Source organism: Drosophila miranda, chromosome 4 (genome assembly GCF_003369915.1).
Source record: "Drosophila miranda strain MSH22 chromosome 4, D.miranda_PacBio2.1, whole genome shotgun sequence".
Classification (NCBI taxonomy): Eukaryota; Metazoa; Arthropoda; class Insecta; order Diptera; family Drosophilidae; genus Drosophila; species Drosophila miranda.
In genome coordinates, this window is record NC_046677.1 from 20,018,970 (window position 1) to 20,037,552 (window position 18,583).

Consider the following 18,583-nt stretch of genomic DNA (forward strand, 5'->3'; position numbering starts at 1 on the left):
ACATTGGGAGCAACAAATTTCACAAATTAAAAAATTTAACCAATTTAACATATATTCTTGATTTATATCGTTTGAAAACAACATCAATGGACTTATAAAACACTCATTTTAGAATCTATTTAGAATTCCGTTTAAATTTCCATAAAATGAAGTAGTACTTCTTATTCTTATGTTTTTATTTTAAAAAGTAAATATTTATTGTTTCATAACGTTTATTTAACTAATCAACTACATTCAATACTACAAGTATACATAATACAAAACGTAATCGTCGATAATGCACGAGCACATGCTAATAAAATATTTAACTATTCGAAGATCGATAGTGATGATGATGGGAGTGCTGTGAACACAAGTTACATAAACATAATGTATTCAAATGAAACAGAGTCAAGTCTTAGGTTAAATTTCATTAAAAACTAAGGCACCGAATTGGTTGCAATCGCAATGGGCCATGTGGTGGGCCCCTTCATGACAATATCTTCCAGCGCGTTCTTGATCTTGATGAAGCGCCGCTTGAATTCTAGACCACAGCCTTTGGACAGCCGAAAATCGACTAGGATCTTGCCGTCCATCTCGATAATGTGCGCCTTGAACACTAGCCGCAGCTTGTTCCGATCGATGGTGGACACTGTGACCACACCCTCCTCGCTGGCCTTGCAGGTGTATCCACCCAGCCTTTCGATGGTTCCCACCAGTCGCTTGATCGTATCGTCCCAGCGTGTGGTCACAAAGAATCGCGTCATGCGTCGCACCAGGCGCTGGAAGTAGTTCTGCGAGGCGCTCTGCGTCTGGTTCATCTGCGTGGCCAACAGTAGATCATCCAGCAGGGCCGGCTGCGAGAAACAGTAACTGAGGCGCGCCTCCTGAGCCACGGATTGGTTCTCCTGACCCCCAGTGGCCCGACCGCTGCGCAATCTGACATCAAAGTCGTCGTCACTACGCATCGTGGGCATCGGCTGGGAGCAGTAATTCCGCGATATGGAGTCATCCAAACCATTGCTCAGATGAGCACTGGACTGCAAACGCTGCCGCTTGGCCTTGGGCGAGCAGATCTCCAACGCAGCCGCCGAATCCACCAAGTCAAAAGAGCGATCTTTGGGTGGGAGAAGAAAAGTTTTTTAGTAAGCATAATCTTTATTTCTTCAGATTTTGTTGACAAAAAACATTTTAAAAACATAAGCAACTCAAGCGAAAAAATGCAAAAACCATTTGGGTTTTGGTGATAAAGCTGTATGGATCTTTGATATACACCATACAGCTAAAATCACCAAAGATCAAATAATGTGCAAACAAAAGATCAACTCATAAAGAAAACATGGCAAAAGTAAACAAAAGCTGCAAACAAAATATAATTAAATGCACACGCAGATCGGATTACATTGTTTGGATGAAGTTTCCACAGAGCCAATGCTTTGGTAATCTAGCTTTATGAAGTATTTTAAATCTATCATACAGCTAAAGCGCCAAAGCAGAAGCAGAGCAGGGCTTAAGCACAGATTAGATTGTCGTACTTTTAAACACTTTCGATATAACACTTTTATTATAACACACTAAATATAACACTTATTAGGAACCCCCTTAATCGTTGCAGTTGCATCACCGCCAGTGCAGGCACAGAGAGACTCTCAAGATGTCGAAAGCATTGAGAGTCACTAAGTACCTGAGCCGGCAAAGTGTGCTTGTAGATAAATCACTCGATAAACACTCGAAGGCGCCCAGATCAAATTAACACCCTTACCATGCTCGGCGAACTGCATGTTGGACCATTTGTGATCGAGAATCTTCTCCAGGGTTAGGCGGGTGCCCGGACTAGTGGCCAGTACTTTGCGCAACAAGGATATGGCCAGTGTGTCCAGTTTGCTCCATGGCGTCTGTGTTTGCCAGCGATCATTGTCCTTCCAGTTGATGAACTCCGGACAATTGGCCGATGGCTGATCCCATGGCAATTCTGTGCAAAAATTAAATTGTACAAATTATTTTAGCATTATGCAATATTTGGCAAGTGCAAAAAGGAAAACCAAAAACGTGCGAAACGAAAAGCAATTTCAATTAAATATGTAAACGAGTAGAGTATTCGAAACGTGCTTTGACTGCGTAATGATGTTTGTCTTATTTTTTGCATGTTATAACTGTACTATCATTCGATTCGGGGTTCGTTTTCTGATTACTGTAGTTACTGTTGTTGTTGTTGGTGCGTTGTTAAGCAATTTAAGCTGGAGCTTTGGTATAAAAGCTTTAGATGATATACAATGTGCAAAAAACAATCTACAGCTAGAATACCAAAGAAACAGCAAAAATTAAAGGAGAACAAAAAGTGCATGGAAGGCGGCAGACAGCGAATGGGAGACAGATAGAGAAGTGAAACACAAACGCAAAAAAAAATAACGATAATACATATGCATGTGCGTATATGTATGTATATGGATCCCGTTAGATGAAAGCGAGACGAGATGCGTGGCGTGACGATGCGAGAGGTGCTTAGCCGATGATGATGCGTGTGTGACAGAGAACGGAAAGCAAGGCAGGCGAGAACGTGCGGGCGAGCGAGCGAGACAAATATGCTTCAAATTTGCAACTGTTCCTGTCACATTCTTTTGATTTATAATGTTTCGGTGCACAAAATTATAAAAATTGGTCAACAAAATTAAACGGTGCATTAAACATTAAACACACGAATCACGCAAAATGACGGTTATATCACTTGTTTCCACCTGATTTGCACTTACCTCCTGCCAGCATTGTGACCAGTATGACGCCACATGACCAAATATCCGCAGGCTGTGCATGATACGGCTTCAGGAGCACCTCTGGGGCCACATACGGCAAAGTGCCGCAACGTTTGTCCAACAGTCGCTCCTTTCCCTTGCATCTGCATGGCGGAAATGACGAACAGAGCAGAGGGAGCGAAGCGCCATCAGCAAAAGCGCAGAGTTCGTCCAGAAAGGAACATGTGAGGGAGAAGAGAAAAAGTTAGTCTTCGTGATCTTTCGTGTGATTGTGTTTGTATGTGTGTGTGTGTGTAAGCTTCTCCTTATCTATTCTAGTGCAGGCTTCCCGGGCTAAACGAATAAGCATAAGCATTTTGGGTACACTTAAAGCGGAGTACGCATGAGAGATCAAAGTAGGCGTGATATTTTTCTACAACATGCTGTCCCTGAAATTCTCTATCCTCAATCAAAAAATCTACAAGATCTGTTTGCATATTATCTGGCTCGTTTAACCATCAAAAAGTGCATAGCAACAGAAAATTTGTCAAGCGTAGGCTAAAAGAGAAGCCAAAAGCCAAGAAGAACAAAGATATGAGAGATAAGACTGCCTCAAGCTCCAGTTGGAGTGTAAACACAAGAGCTTTATGGTGCAGAAAACGATGATTTGACAAAAAGTTGAACTAGAAATAATTATTTATGCTTCAATTTTTCAGCACTTTCCCCCCATCTGCACTTTTACACATTATTAGCACAGTCCAAAGCAGAAGCAGGAGTGCAATTAGCAAAATTGAGTTTCTGTTTTAGCCTCAAGGCAGCAAATCCTTGGGGGTTTTTCAATTAACAATTCTGTTTGTTGGTTCATTTTCGCCCAAAAACTTTTCTTTCCTGGTCAGTCAGTGGCCGCGCTAATGGATTTTCCATGCTAGATATATGTAGTACCCCCTGAAGGGGGCATTATTCACTTTCTCAATAGTTCTTTCATGCTTGAAATTAAGCTTTTTGGCGCACATAAAGGTATTTCTAAATCAGAGTTCAAGACCGATTGTTCCTTGTTTCTGTCATCTTAAACCTAAACAAATGGGCATGACTTTATATCATGTTGAATGCTGGTATTTGTTTTTTGTTACAAAAGAATTACATATGAGCTCCGTTAGGATCGGACATATACATCTTCAAGGATTCTTAAAAACAAAAGGTTTTCAAATCTGAGTTAGGAGAAAATAATTCTTTTATATTTAGTGAAAATTAACAAAAGGTTCAAATTCGTCAAAGGGATTTCCGTATTCGTTTTTTCATTCTTCTTCATTTCTGAAGCAGGATGTTCAAACATTCCTTTCATCATGTTTAGACTACTTTTATAGGAATTTATTTACAGGCAACTATTTCTTTACTATTCTAAGCAAAACTTTACATGTCCCCAGCTTTTACTTTGTTTCCGAGTTCCAGAATTATCTGAGAAGATAAATCTATGGTAAACCAAATCTAAGAAAACAAATCTATGGCATATGGATTCCCAGAAACAATATATTGTTTTCCTTACGAGATGAATGCTGCAGACCTACACAATCTTTAAGCAAACAAGACCATCCTTCCCTATACTTCTACCATCATCAATTATTCTCCCAAAAACAAATGGGAGTTTCGGGTCTGTTTTTGTTTTGTCAGATGTTTCCTTGAAATGCGATTTCGTTGTACCTAATACCTAAACATGGTGGCCATGCCAAAGTCGCAGATCTTCACATTGTCATGCTCGTCCAACAGCAGATTCTCCGGCTTGAGATCACGATGGGCAATGCCACGCTGATGCAGATAGTTCAGTCCGGACAGAAGCTGGGTGAAATAGCGCTGGGCCTCATGTTGCGGCATTCCCACATCGGGTTCTGCAAAAGAAAAATGCAAACAAAATACGATATAATAAATACTACTCTGTATAAATGTGCAGTTTAAGAGGTGGTTAAATGGTGTCAGTCAGGCGAAGTAGCAAAAAGAAGTCACGGAAATTGAATTAAATTTTGTGACACATTTAAAAATTGGAATTTATGTTTTAACCGCCTCGCCTCGCACGTTCTCTCTTTTCGAGAGTGTATCCTCTATCCCTATACGTATGTGTTTTCCTCTCGAGAGACACGCAAAAACTGAAAATGGAAAATATGTGCAGCAGAGCACAAAACCCGGGTGCCGTGCCCCGGTCAGGGGTCAGACAGGGCAGGTGGAAAAACAAATGTAATGCGAGCGAGAGCATCATCCTTCTGCCTGTATCCCACATCCTGGCTGCCTGCATGCTGTGCGTGTCTAAAGGATTTATGGGCTTAGCCACGGCCTCTCGTCTAGTAGAACACCAAAAACAACAGCAACAACGACAATGGGTCGTACAAAAATGCAATCAACAGTTTTATGAAATTTTAATCAAAGCCTCTGGGCACAAACAATGCATCCAAAATGTTTGTTTAGTTTCCACTTTTACCTGTTGAGATTTCTCTCTCTCTCTCTTTCTCAACTCTCGGGGGTTGTTTCTTTTTCCGAGCATTAGAAAGTCTCACGTAAGGAGCTAAAAACCCAACAAGTCGTGCACTCGGAAGTGCAGCATTTTCGCCTTCCAACTCAACTCTCAAACGACATAATCAGAAAGACAGATACGAGAGATGGATGAAAAATACTAGAAAAACCTCAAGAGAAACAGCCTTCAGCTGAGGGAACTACTCGTAAAAGCTAGACAGATTGTATTTCCTCCTGTCCCTCCTTTCACCTGATTGACTGTCAAAGGCAGGTCCCTGAACATCCTATCCTGCTGCATCCTGCTCGGATGAGTCTCCATTCCCATATCTTTAGCCCCACAATTCCCATCATTTTGTTCCTTATTGATTTTGCTTTTTTTGCCATTGCCATTGCCATTGCCATTGACTCGACTCGACTCGACTCCCCTCAAAGGCAAAGAGCAAAATTATGTTTAGACATTTTCAATGGACGGACTTGATGGAATTTTCCATATTGATTGAATTTTATAGTTTTCCCAATGAACAAAAACGAAACGGAAACCCTTTAAAGGCAAAACAGTAGCCCTGGAAAGGTAGTGGTTTTTTTTTTCTATTTGCAGAAAAAAAGTTGATGAAAAGTTTTGTGCAAACAGAAAATTCCAGAAGTTTCCACAATTTTAATTGTCTATCATTCATTCGAGTGTAGCTTTGATAGAGAACAGCAAGGGAGGAAAACATTGGAAAAACTTGAGCTTCAAGAAAGGAATTCAAGTGGCTGGGATTATATACTGTTTGCTGGTGCAAAAACGTTCGATTTCCTTTGGAAAATGGATTACCTTTTGGGCTTCTTTGGTTGCAAAAGCTTCACAGTAATTAACTTAGATTAAGGGAAAACTCGTTTCGCAAACTCTGTTAAAGTTTTTGGCCTTCAGGCGACGCTCTACTTTTTAAAGAAAATTGCCATCTATTGACTGAGGAAGGTTGTGGCCTGGTCCGTTAGCTTAATTCGCTTAAATTCTTTGAAAGTTGAGATGCACTTTTCATGAGGATTTAACCACTTTCTATGGTTACAAATTAGTTTGGAAATTCATTCCAATTAAATGCACAAAATATGAATTACTTCAGTTATCTCTTAATCTCCTTAAGGAGCATAAATTTAATTGGCTTTATTTGTTAATTTGACTAACATTTCAGCAGTTTCAGCATTGCGCATTAATTTAACTTGCTGCAAAGTTCTCTTTACTCTGATTCGGTAATGGATCTTCTATAGATCCTCAGAAGATTAATGTTCCGAATTATTTTTCACATTAAATCCATTGAAAATGTAATGATAAATGAATTAAGAGCAAAAAAACGTTTAAATAAAATTATCCTTATACTTGTATTATTTCTTAGACTCTGGATTCCACTCTGCAGTAACGAAATAAAAACTTTTATTGAATAAATTCCGTTTTCAACAGCATGAAAACTACTTGGAAAACCCCCACAATCTCTACCTTTTCTCCACTCTATATATTCTTAGAAAAACTGTAAATATATACACACTTTAGTGAATATAAAAATAAAAACTTCTAGGTAATCATTTTTGTCCATTTTTATAGAATATTCTGAGAAATGTTGGACATTTTGCTTATTTTTTGATAGTCTTCTTCCAGACATTTCCACCTGCTTTTCTCTCTCGGTTTTCCCTGTCTATCCCTTCAGTTGGTTGGCTTCTTGTCACTCTCAATTTGTAATACCTGAAAAGTTTACAGGGAAAAAGATAAAGTTATAACAGGTGTACACCCTCCCCGAGACCATCAGGGACTCGTTCATGGCCCCCATCTATAAGCTGCTGGCATGGCATCCTACTCTCGTTGTTGTCAGCATTCCGTGTGGCGTGTGGCACATACAGAGAGAGAGAGAGAGAGAGAGTGTGTGGCACATTGTTTGCCATTCATTTATCATGTGGCATGTTGGCTGTTTCCTGCCATCCTGATGCTCTGCTGATGCTGGCGCCATTTGCACAACTCTTTGCGGGTTAAAATTAAATGGAAACGAGTGAGAATCTTCTGCATATACATATATGTATCTGTTTAAGTGTAGAATATTGACTGACTTTAAGCTGGAGTGGCATTGCCACCAGTGCCATCAACAAAAACACATAATTTGCATACATTTCACAAGGACGAAATGAAGTCGCTGAAAATACGCCTCAGATGATCATGATGATGATGTTGACGGGACAGGCACTGTCAGCAGATGAAAGCTATAAAATTGCATGTCAGTAACATTTTAGCATAATTAATTGCATTTCATAAAGCGAGAGAAAAGAGGAAGGAGGATACCGACCATGTCCTTTTGCTCCAATCACGGGGCCGCCACATTTATGATGGGGAAATTATTCGAAAATTTCATTTGTAATTGAAGTATAATTTATATATCATACTCCACCAGCAGGGCAGGGGCTTCGACGCTCTCCCTTCCCCCAGGAAAGGACGTGCCGATTGAGTGAATGACCAAATAGGTTCAGAATCTATATATCCTTCTGCTCCTGCTACTCCTAGCTGTCTCTTTCATCTCTGGGTGGGTATAAGATTAATGAATGCATTTCTGTGCAAACAGATACAATTAAGCACACACACACTCGTACGCACACACGCATCACAGGCGGGGCGAAAGGACATCACATCTGTTTCTGGGAGAGTGCAGTGAATGGGCAGTATGTGTATGTGTGCCTTCCCATTATGTTCCATTTGCATATTGAACCTATTTATGGCAACCCATTCATGGCACTCCATGCCATGCCATGTCCTCTCTTCCTTCTCCCTAAAAAAAAGACTTTGTTGCATGCCCAACAGGCGCTAGACCACATCCAATGAGGAAGAGAGAGCCAGAAAGAGAGATGCAAGTGTTACCGATTCAGAAGCTTGTGATGAAAGCTCGTGACTAACAGGAATATCGGATGATTAAGTATTCAGTGATGCTTCTGTTAACGGATAGATCTCTAAGGCCGACGCACATATGTAAATATATGGTGCAATTTGACTGATTTTTAAAATAAAGATGATTAATTTGAAGTTTAGTTGCACTTAGGAAATACACACATTTTATCAAGCCAAGCATTGTCGTGTTTAATGTAACCAAAGAAAATTTTTGGTAGCGCATGCGACATCTAGTTGATTCCATTGTTTTTGATATTAGTCAGTAAAAATATTAATGGCCCTATGTAGGCAACCCCTTTCTCGGAAAAAAAAAAATATAATTTTTAACACCACACATAATTTATGAATTTTGCTTTGATCTTTCTCTCTCTCTCTCTCTCTGTACCACTCATGGTAGATGGCCCACGCTCTCATCACTAGATATAATTAAAAATGGCTTAGCAGCAAGGGACTAAATATGGCTGCCACATTGATTATTGCACTAGCTCCCCAATGCAACCGAACCGACACATCCCCCTCCTATTGCCCATCCCACACAGATACAAACACAGTAGCAGGACGAGAATGATGGAAAGTACAATGACGATGACGGTGTGATTGGGAATAGGAGAAGGAAAATGAGGTATGAGGTGGCAATCAGTGCAAGGATGCCACTTCCATTAGTAGGAGACCATTTTCTCTCTTTCTCTCTCTCTCTCTCGCAGTCTCTGCCTTATCATCCCTCTGATACGAATAGTACGCGCTGACCTTTTGCCAAGTTGTTAATATTTATGAAAATGCCACGAACTTTGCACCTACTACTCCTCCCCCACTAATATTCTCTCTCTGTGTCATTCCCTTCCGTCTGTTTTTGGCAAATTGTCATTGCAAGTGGCAGGCAGGCCAGAAGAGGAAGGGACGAACCCCTCCTCTGTAATCAAGATCTGTATCTTGTCAATGTGATTTGTCGGTGGCCGACCACCCCGCTCCCAACTGGTTTTTGGAATGTGTTTTCCATCCATGCCACATCAATCCTCCTCCGCTTGTCGTATGTCTGTGACATTTTTCTGGATTCACATATTGGCATATTTGCGTCTGGGGCCGACGTCTATATGGGTTTTGGCATGTGTCTACTCCACGAGTCGAGTACGAGTATTCTTCCATAACTCTGAGCTGTCTGTCCAGCTGTCTGTCCAGCTGTCTGTTGTCTGCTGTTTGTGTGGGTTGCACGGATTGTTAGGTTTTGTGTGGACACATAAGGATTCTAGGACACACATCATCCGAATGGCTGGTAAACCCCGAGTCTAATGAGCAGTCCACTCGGAAAGATGCAGTCCTCTTTTCAAGACAGTCTCGTTTTCTGTGTGGTCTCTCTGGTAACCGCTTTGAGGGATCATTTATGTTACTGGATTCTTGTTGCTGCTCGTCGTTATTTGGCAAAGTTTTATGCGAAATTCGGGCTTATAGCCAGTTGAGTGGCCAACAAACTTTAAGTAGTTTCTCCAACAGGCTTTTGTAATACACAAAAAAGAGTTTGACTACTGTTTTGGTTTGTGGTGCAAGTGGGATTTCACTTTGGTTTTGGAAACTATCCAAAGATAGAAGATGATGGGTTTTGGCCATGAAATTTCAGTTTCAATCTAGCCATTCGAGCTGTCTTTTTAATGGCATTTAAATGGGCGTTGAATGTCAAGTCAAAGGGGGTTTCAAAGTTTTAGTTCTAGTTTTATTGTGCTTTTATTAAACCGTGTCTGTTTAGAATTTAAGAACGGTGTAAGAAAATCGCAAAGTAAATCTGGAAGAACATTTATTGCCTTAGAATAAAATGATACTTTAATCAAGGCATTAAATTAAATATACTTCAACTTTTCAGTGCTTTTAGACTTTTTTAAATGCAAACCGATTCTTTTTGTAGATTTGTACGCTCTCAATTTACGACCAAGACGATGCTGAGATTTCGTGGTTCGGAAAAATGTCACTGCCTTTAACCATTGAAATTTATGGACGTTATGCATCCTTGCTCCACTTGTGCAGATTGGTCGAATGAGGCATGATGATAACTTTGATTCGCTGTACAAATTTTCCCTAAACGAATAGAGACATTTATTCCTAATGACACGCACAGATACCATTCGGCACCAAGGATTAGGTATTTGTATAAAATAAATTCCCAAAAATATGTATATCGAACTTCAAACTACATATACATACATACAATTTTAAAGTTTTCCATGAATTAGATTAAACATTTTCCATATTATCGGGGGCATACAAACAGAAACAGCAGGTTTTTATCTTTTCCACTAAGTGCCTATATACAACCGGTATATATTGATACCTTAAATCCGAGTTAAGCATTTTAAAATCCCACTTCTATTCCGTACTCACCAATTCGATCGAATAGCTCTCCGCCGGCGGCATATTCCAGGAAAATGTACTCCACACTGCCTTGCGAGCGCTTGCCAAAGAACCGGAGAATGTGTGTGTCCTGGAGCATCTTTTGGATGCATACCTCCTTCCGCACCGATGTGACGGCATCCGGATGCTTTTTTAGATCCACCATCTTCATGGCCACAGCTTCGCCCGTCTGCCGATTGATGAGCAGCTTCACTCTGCATTTCCACACAGCCACACAGAAAAGGGAAGTAAGGAGATAAAGCGCAGGGATTAGCTATTGCAATAAATTGGGGAAACTGCATTGCTGCACTTGCAACTCGGTTCGGTGTCGTCTGTGCAGCGACTGGTCCGTGTGGCAGTGCCGTGTTCCCCGTTTCGGCGGCGGGATGTCAGGATGCCGCCGCCATGGGACATGCGCAGTGCGGCGCCTGCCCGGCAGGGGGCACATCAGCAACAGTCGTCGTATACAGCGGGAATACGCCGGAAAAGTGCGTTTCAGTTTCAGTTACAGTTCGTTCGTTTTTTTTGCCACTGCTCTGCGGCAGAAGCATTTCCGGTTTATTGACTTCGACCCACACACATCTGAATCCACGAGTGCGCACACGGACACACACTCACACACACACACGAACCCAAAGTGATGCCAAAAATTGATGAAATTTTTCGGATGGTAACTTACTCGCCATAGGCGCCCTCGCCCAGGGTCTGGGCCAGTGTCCAGCCCTCGACAAATTCCCGAGTGGCTCCGGCACCGGCTCCCGCTCCCCCGGCGGCTGTTGCTGCTCCTGCCATGAAAGCCGCCATTTGTTTGCTTAGTCCTACCGATAGGCTCCTTTCTCTGGGTCCACGGTTGGAGGAGGTCTAGGTCCTGTTTATTTTGCTGCGTGCCTTAATATCCTGTTGGCCGTATCCTGTGTGTTGTATTGGTGCCTTGCCGCCATGTGCTGTCGTTGTAGTCGTCGTCATCTGCCGCCTGCTAAAGCTTCTGCTGCGACCTCGTGCATAGCTGTCAAAAAAGGCAAAAACAAAGATGGCTATTAGTGGAAGGACACACAGAGTAGAAAAAGGTGAGGGGAAAGGATAGATAGGGGAATGAGACGGGAAAGCCGCCAAGCGCCGAACTTTTATAATTTGTATTGCGATGTGTTCCGCACAATTCCACAACGTTCCGCCGCCGCGCGCTGTCATTCACATTTACGCTTTGTTTCACACGCATACATATACGCCACGCACACTTCTGCGAACGTCAAAGATAGAGAGTAAGAGAGAGAGTTCGGAAAAAGCACATGGGGATGCTGACTGCCTCCTGCCTGCTGCTGTTGAAATTTTGTGGTGTACACAGCCCCCCCCCCACAGCCCGAACAGCTTCAACAACGCTTTCCTGCTCCTGCCTGCCGCCTTTAATATTTCATCCTTTGGCATGGTCATGGTTCGTTCGGCTCTCCATCGGGCAGCCGGCCGACAGTCGACACTTTAGCCGGCGCAGGCGCTTCAAAGCTTTTGCGACAAAAAAAAAGAGCGCGCAAGCTTCGCTTCGACGAGCAATTGAAGGGAAGAAGGACATGGGGAGTGGAGTTGAGTGAATCATGCGAGTGTGTGTACATGAGTAATAAGGAAGGACAATGGAACATACTAGAGATGATAAAAAAAGGAATATACAAAGGAATTTCAAAGAAACAAGTTCATAGATCTATAGAAACCACTTTCATCCCTACCTATCCTACCTACCCTTTGAATTAGTTTTTATAGCATTTGTAGTCTAATATGATTTCACTGGTGGTATGTGGGTAAATAGAATGATGATCTGTTTCAAGAGAATATCGTAAAATGGTACAACAAAGACTTCGACAAAGAAAACATGTTGAGGAAGTTCAAAGGAAGCTCATAGCACTTAGCAGCAACCCTTTAATCTCAATCAACAATGATCATAATTTGACAGATCTAATACCATTTACACATTAAATGCTCAAATCTAGGTCTCCTGGCTTTCACACATGGTATTGCTGTTATATTTCAGTTATTTCCCACTGTGCCTGTTCTATGTACTCCAAGTTGTGTGTACATTTGCGTAGGCGTGTATCAGTGAGTGGGTGGTACAGCACAACACCATCAACAGTCGCAGATTTTCGACTCCCTGCCGCAGTGCCCCTTCCACTCCATCCCACTTCCTTCTCCCTGCGACAAGCCCCCTTGGCAGCATATTGCGTATATTAAACTAGCGCTGGAAAAAGCTCACCAGTCATCATGCACCATCTCCAGTGTCGGTACAATCACCCTTCCTCTCTTTAGCTTCTGCTCTGGCAATCACTATTCCGCTCTTTCTGGCTCCATCTCTGTCGGTTCAGATGTCCCAGCTCTCTCTATCTCCATTCTTTCGGTTACTCCACCTCTCTGAAACACCATCTCTGTCCAACCACCCTTCCTCTCTGGCGCTGGAGCTCTCTCTTCTGCCCATCAGCGCAATATGACGTCGCCGTTATGCTTGACTAGCTTTAATTTGCTGCCATTGCTCCCTCTCTCTTGTTTCTCTTTTAATATCTCAACGAGCTTGCGCTTGACTGGGCTTGAGTGAATTTTATAGCTCGAGATGCTGTGTTCGCTCAGAGAATTCTGTTAGTTTGGAGTCTGTTCTGCCGCTGCTTCTACTTATTTTGCCGGTGAAGGTTCCTCTGCTCTGCTCTCTGCTGCTGCTGCTTCTTTTGCCGGCAAAGCTTCTCCTGCTTCTGTCTCTTGTAGCTTTGATTTCTCTGCTCTTCTGCCTCTGCTAGCTAGGACTGCGCTGCCACTGTTGCTTTTGGCTTGTTCAACAGGCCACCATTAACATTTCTTATGGGGCATGTCTGTACATCTGTCCTATCTGTACTTTTTCTTTGTACATTCAACAGAGTGGAATTTTTTCCTGTGTAAGTGTCTGTTTGCGTTTGGGTACACTCGTATCTCTGTGTGTGTGTGTATTTGAGTTTCCTTTTTGTCTGTTCTCTTTTTGTACTTTATTTTTTTCACGTCAGTTTTTCTTTGGGCTATTTTTAGGTTTAATGCCACAGGGAAAACCATTTTTTGCGTGTTCTCTTCCTCCTATAGTTCTTCCTATTCTTATCCAGTTATTTCCTTTTTTTCGGTGAATAATGGAAAAGTTTTTTTAAATCCAATTTTTGCATAAGAACTGGGTTTTGATTATCATGCAAATTGTATAGCAGATTTGTGGATTATGGCTGTGGGATAAATGATATCCTTTGGATTTCCTAGGTACATATTTCTAGATTACTAAGGATATCTGCACCTACTCTAAATGTACATCCCAAAGGATTATAATCTCTAACACTCCCCAAGAAAAGTTGAGTTAATTTCCCAAAATGATAAAATATCTTTTTCTAAATTATTCATACAACCCCAAACCCTTTTCATAGCAGAAGGTGTGCAAACAGAGGGTGTGGAAGATAACATGTGTTGCACCATTCAAGCTTCAATGAGAAATGGGGGACAACGGGGCGTGTCACACAGCACGTGTCGACAGCCTAAAGCCAAAACCTCAAAAGTGATGGAATGAAAAGGGAGGCTGGGGGAGTGGGAGATACCGGATGAGTAATGAAACTCCACTAAAAACTTTGACAAGTTTTTCACAAAAAGTTTCCACAGCGGCGAGCAAAAAAAAAACAAAAGGAAAAAACTTCCACAAGAGAGATATCAAAGTTGGAAAAGTATGTTATGGAGGCCATTCATTCATTCATTCATTCCTGTAGATGTGCGTATGGAAAGACACAGGACAAGACACAACCCCAAAAATTAGTTTCAAGAGAATTCCTTAGTTAAAGTTTAGGCAAAAGGAATAGTTTAAGAATTCTAGATAGAAGATTCTAAGCAAAGTTTTGCTCTGAAATGGAGAGTGTGCCTTTACATAATCTATGAATATGAAAAAGTTTATGGTGTCTAAGCATCTCCCTTGATAGGAGATCCAATCTATCTTAAAACTCTTTCAACCCATTAATTCATGGGTTTAATTCTTAATTAAAAAGGTTTAAAGTACTGTATTCCACAATTTCATTCTCTTTCGCTTGTGCGTCTCGAGTCTAGGCATCAATGTGACGCGACAGTACAAAAAAAACCAACACATTTAAACAGCAGAAATTCTCTGACTATAGAAAATCTCAATCGAATGGCATCATAAAAACCGCACTGATACTCGTATTTGGACCCAAATCATTAAGAAATTGTCACCTGTCAAAGGCCTCTCATAATAAATGATATGAAAATTTGTGTGTAATGGGGGAAAACCCATCAATTTGTGCTGCTTTTCATCGTGCAGCGTTTCCATACTTATCAAAACAATATAAATGACTACGGGGTCGGCGCCCGTGACAAACAAGATTTTTGACATTTTTAGGCTCCTTTTTTGTTGGCCCGATCAGATAAATGCATCTTGATTAACTTTTGTGTAACGAAATCTAAAAATATTTTGCTATGACTAAACAATTTTACAGGAGCACGAAATTGGATGAGAATGAGGATAATATTCATGTAGCCAAAAAGCAGACCAGGACTCCCCACAAAGGAACCAAAACGAAAATCCTAAACAAACAGAACGAGAGCTTTACAGTAAAAATCAAATAAAATTAAAGAGTCAAACGAAGCGCACTAGAAAAGGAGGAAGGGGGATGTTGAAACGTGTCTTTGTTGGAACACTAGCAAACACACACACTCACACAGATACACACAGAGTAGAACCATTTTCATGGATTAGTGGAAAGGCAAAAAGCGAGTCAAGAGAAGAGCAAAGCAGGCCAGCCACAGAGGACAGGAGTCACTAGCCCTGGACACAAGTGGGTGTGGGGGCATGGGAATACCATCCCAGGAGGACAGTTGAAGTACAGGAGACAGGCAAAACTAGTCGCTGGATGAGTGGGCAGAGAGCAGAGCAGAGACCAGGGAAAGCCAGCCAACAAGCGGCTACGAAATTAATGATATTGTGGCAAGTCGAAATCCAGTCTAGCGAGAGTCCAGTCCAAGTCCAGGCCATGGTCAAAACCATCTGGGTTGGCTTATTGGCTAATGCCAAATACAAAAAAAGAGAAGAAACCCTGTAATGATGATGGTTGTTGGTTAGCCAAGCCATTAGCCCCGCAGGAGCCAAGATTTCCCGCAGCGGTTTCGGGTTTCGCCCAGCTCGAAGGGGGGAGGGAAACATGGAGGATTGCAATAAAGAAATTTATGAATATTTTTTATGGCTTGACTGAGACCAAAAGACAAAGGAATGATGCAAAGGAATGATCCAAAGAAACTAATAGTAATAGCTGTTGGAGCAAGCGAGGGCTCCGCATTCACGATTCTATTTTGAAAGAGAAAATGGTCCAAGAGAGAACTAAAACTGAACACTATCATTGGGATTACAAATCCATCCAAAAAATTTCTTCTTCTGGAAGGTATTACTTTCAATATAAAAAAAATATATCGCATCTCATTTTTTTTAATTTTAGACAGCTTAAAGAACTAAAAGCCTACACGATGAGAAAACTCTAGAACAAATTTCGTAGAAATGTCGGTTACTTGTGAGGGATATGAAGGTGTACAAAGCAATCTATAGTTCTCAGGAGCGATGAAAAGGGTATATATAGTAGATTAAGACAGAATCCTATATCTATTTATAGCACGCTCTTCAACGTGTATCACCGTTCAAACCCCTTCCTATTCCACGGTAATCGCTATATTTAAGCTTCTTCTAATGATTTATTCTTCCTTATTGCCAGAAGATCCTCTGGTCTGATCATTTTGCAGATAGTAGGCAGATATCCCAGCAGCAGGCGGCTTTTGCAGAGTAGAGGTCTTTGCGACTCGTTACAGCACCACCTCCTCCTCTGGGCCAGGGGGGCACATAGCAACAGCGCGAGTTGCAGAAAAACTTCAGGACAGAGTCGTTGCTGAGGTGTGTGTATCTGTAAGCGCGTGTGTGTGTAGTGTCGGTCTGCACGGCGGCCGATAAGGCTAAGCAAATACGAGTTTTGTAAAGTATTTCAATTTGAACATTCGCTTTTTTTCGTGCGCCCTGTGCATGAAGAAGGAAGGCTCCAGCGGCCGACTGCTGTTGCTGCTGCGAACAGGAAAGCAAGAAATGAAAAAAGATATTGCATGGCTATAAAAAAAATAAGAAAAGAGACACAGGCATCGGAAGGATGGACCGACGGACAGGCATAACAGGCTGGCAGACGGACAGACAAGTGGCAAGACCAGCGTTGCAAGTTTTTTTTTCTTCAATTTATTTTTTTCCTTCTTTTAACCTCGAGTTTTTCCTTTTTATTTTGCGGGCGTTGCAAAATGATAAAGAGCGGGGGGGAAAAAATGCCGCATAAGCAATAACGTTGTTTATAAATTGCACTCTCAAATAAAAGTTTATTTAATTAATATGATAAAGGGCGATTACCGTCGTGTCCGCAGAAGGGGGTTGGACTGGAGACATCAATGGAATCATTCATCTTCCCGCTTTTCAGAGCGAACACGCGTTTGCGGTTCCTTTTGAGGTTATTTGTTCACATTCTGGCGCTTCCATCTTCATTCTTTTTCTCTTTGGACTGGATCCTTCTTCATCATTCTCCTTGATCCGCTTTATTTTCCTTCTCCTTGTGTCTTTTTGACGTTTCCTTCTGCACTCTTCTCCTTTTCCCGCTACCTTTGTCTCCATTCTCCTTAGAAGCTTTCCTAACAAGCATCACATCAGGCACGAAGGCAACAACTACCCCAAGGGGGTTATAAGAAAAGGCGGTCCGCTCCGAATCTAAACCGAAACGAACCGAATTGAACCGTGTTTTGTCGAAAAAGTCACCACTGAAAAATGTCTCAGCCCGCGTCTTCGTCGAAGCTTAGGACACACACACACACACACACACACGCGCGCAGAGACACAGACGGTATCCATCCGGCATCCTGTGAGCCGCGTTGTGTCTGTATCTACACCGAAGTCGCCACCTCTTGGCAGGGGCATCCTCGTGGTCCGTCTGTTTTCGACGCCTCTCCATTCTGATTCGGCTTTTCATGAAATTCGATTGAAAAGCGTTTACTACAATAGTACAACTACTACTACACGGCACTACTATAACAGCGAGTAAAGTTATTTTCGGGTTTTTCTTTTCTAGCTTTTACAAGTCCTGCTGAAGGCCGTTCGTCCTGTTTCACCGTTGAAATGACTCTGCCACCGCCACGCCGCTGTCGTCAAAAGCCTGCCCATAGATTCGGAAACTACCAGAGCCCAACCGGAGAGAGAGAGAGAGAGAGAGAGCAGAGCGAGAGCTTACGCTTGCGCGCGCCAAAACGGTGGAGGATGATGAGGGAGAAAGGAAAGCAACAGCCACACACGGACACACACACGTTTCGTTTATGGTGGTTCGGATCCTCTCTCTGCAGCCTCTCGCTCTCTCTCTCACTCGCCAAAATCTTTCAAGTTTAACTTGCTCTCAGCGACGTTGACAGCATAAAGCCGGCTGCCGGCGAGGGCTGTTGCTCCTTTTTTTTCTTTGCTTCTGCTACTTCTCTGCGTCTTCTTCGTCTTTTATTTGCCTCCCTTTTCCGCCTTTGCGTCTACCTAACTAACTATACCTTTCGGAAGCTTTGCTAACGTCGCTGACTCTTAGGAATAGAGTGAACCATACAAGAAATTGCGAAACTCGATACTGCCAGCTATTGAAAGCAATTGGATTATAGAGAACTTCAAATAGATTGAACAGAATTACAGTAAGAACAAAATCAAATAAACTCACAGTCTGGCGCGCAACTGGTCCATCCTAAAGAGGGAGCGAAGCAGCCACATGCTACTTATTTACACTCGGGCAAATATTTATTCATAAACCCTCTAGACGTAAACAGATAAATTGTCTTTAAACCATTTTTGAATATAAAAATATAAGGTTTCTAAACATATTCCCTAACGATAAAACTTCTGTTGAGTGCATGTACAAATACATTTTGCAGTATCTGTGGCTTCTCCTTTCGAGCCTCTCGACTCTTCTATTCCCGCTCCACTCTTTCTCTGTTATTCCATCTCCTTTTTTCTGACTGGACTCACTACTGCTTCCATATTTATTTATTTTTGTGTGTGTGTATTCTGCGTAACAGC

General features: G+C 41.9%; 1 protein-coding gene across 2 annotated transcripts; it reads right to left on the reverse strand.

Moving 5' to 3' along the window:
- Positions 1 to 187: 187 nt before the first annotated feature.
- On the reverse strand, positions 188 to 17,658 carry LOC108162008 (serine/threonine-protein kinase grp). Of its 2 annotated transcripts, none has more exons than XM_017296497.2 (7): positions 16,898 to 17,658; positions 11,165 to 11,491; positions 10,477 to 10,700; positions 4,414 to 4,591; positions 2,730 to 2,872; positions 1,742 to 1,951; positions 188 to 1,096 (listed from the first exon to the last, which is right to left on the reverse strand). In XM_017296497.2, the coding sequence occupies exons 2-7, from the start codon at positions 11,287 to 11,289 to the stop codon at positions 420 to 422; spliced, it is 1,557 nt and encodes a 518-aa protein (XP_017151986.1). In that variant the 5' UTR covers positions 11,290 to 11,491; positions 16,898 to 17,658; the 3' UTR covers positions 188 to 419. The 2 variants fall into 2 exon arrangements, with proteins under 2 accessions (XP_017151986.1, XP_017151987.1); XM_017296498.2 differs by lacking the exon at positions 16,898 to 17,658 and adding an exon at positions 12,722 to 12,998.
- Positions 17,659 to 18,583: the final 925 nt, after the last annotated feature.

What these genes read in the sequence shown, in the direction of transcription:
- LOC108162008 (XM_017296497.2), bottom strand. Translation starts at nt 11,289, where the DNA reads ATGGCGGCTTTCATGGCAGGAGCAGCAACAGCCGCCGGGGGAGCGGGA. An exon ending in AGAGCTATTCGATCGAATTG is followed by an intron (nt 4,592 to 10,476) that starts GTGAGTACGGAA and finishes TTTCTTTTGCAG; the next exon opens with AACCCGATGTGGGAATGCCG. An exon ending in GGTCACAATGCTGGCAGGAG is followed by an intron (nt 1,952 to 2,729) that starts GTAAGTGCAAAT and finishes ATTTTTGCACAG; the next exon opens with AATTGCCATGGGATCAGCCA.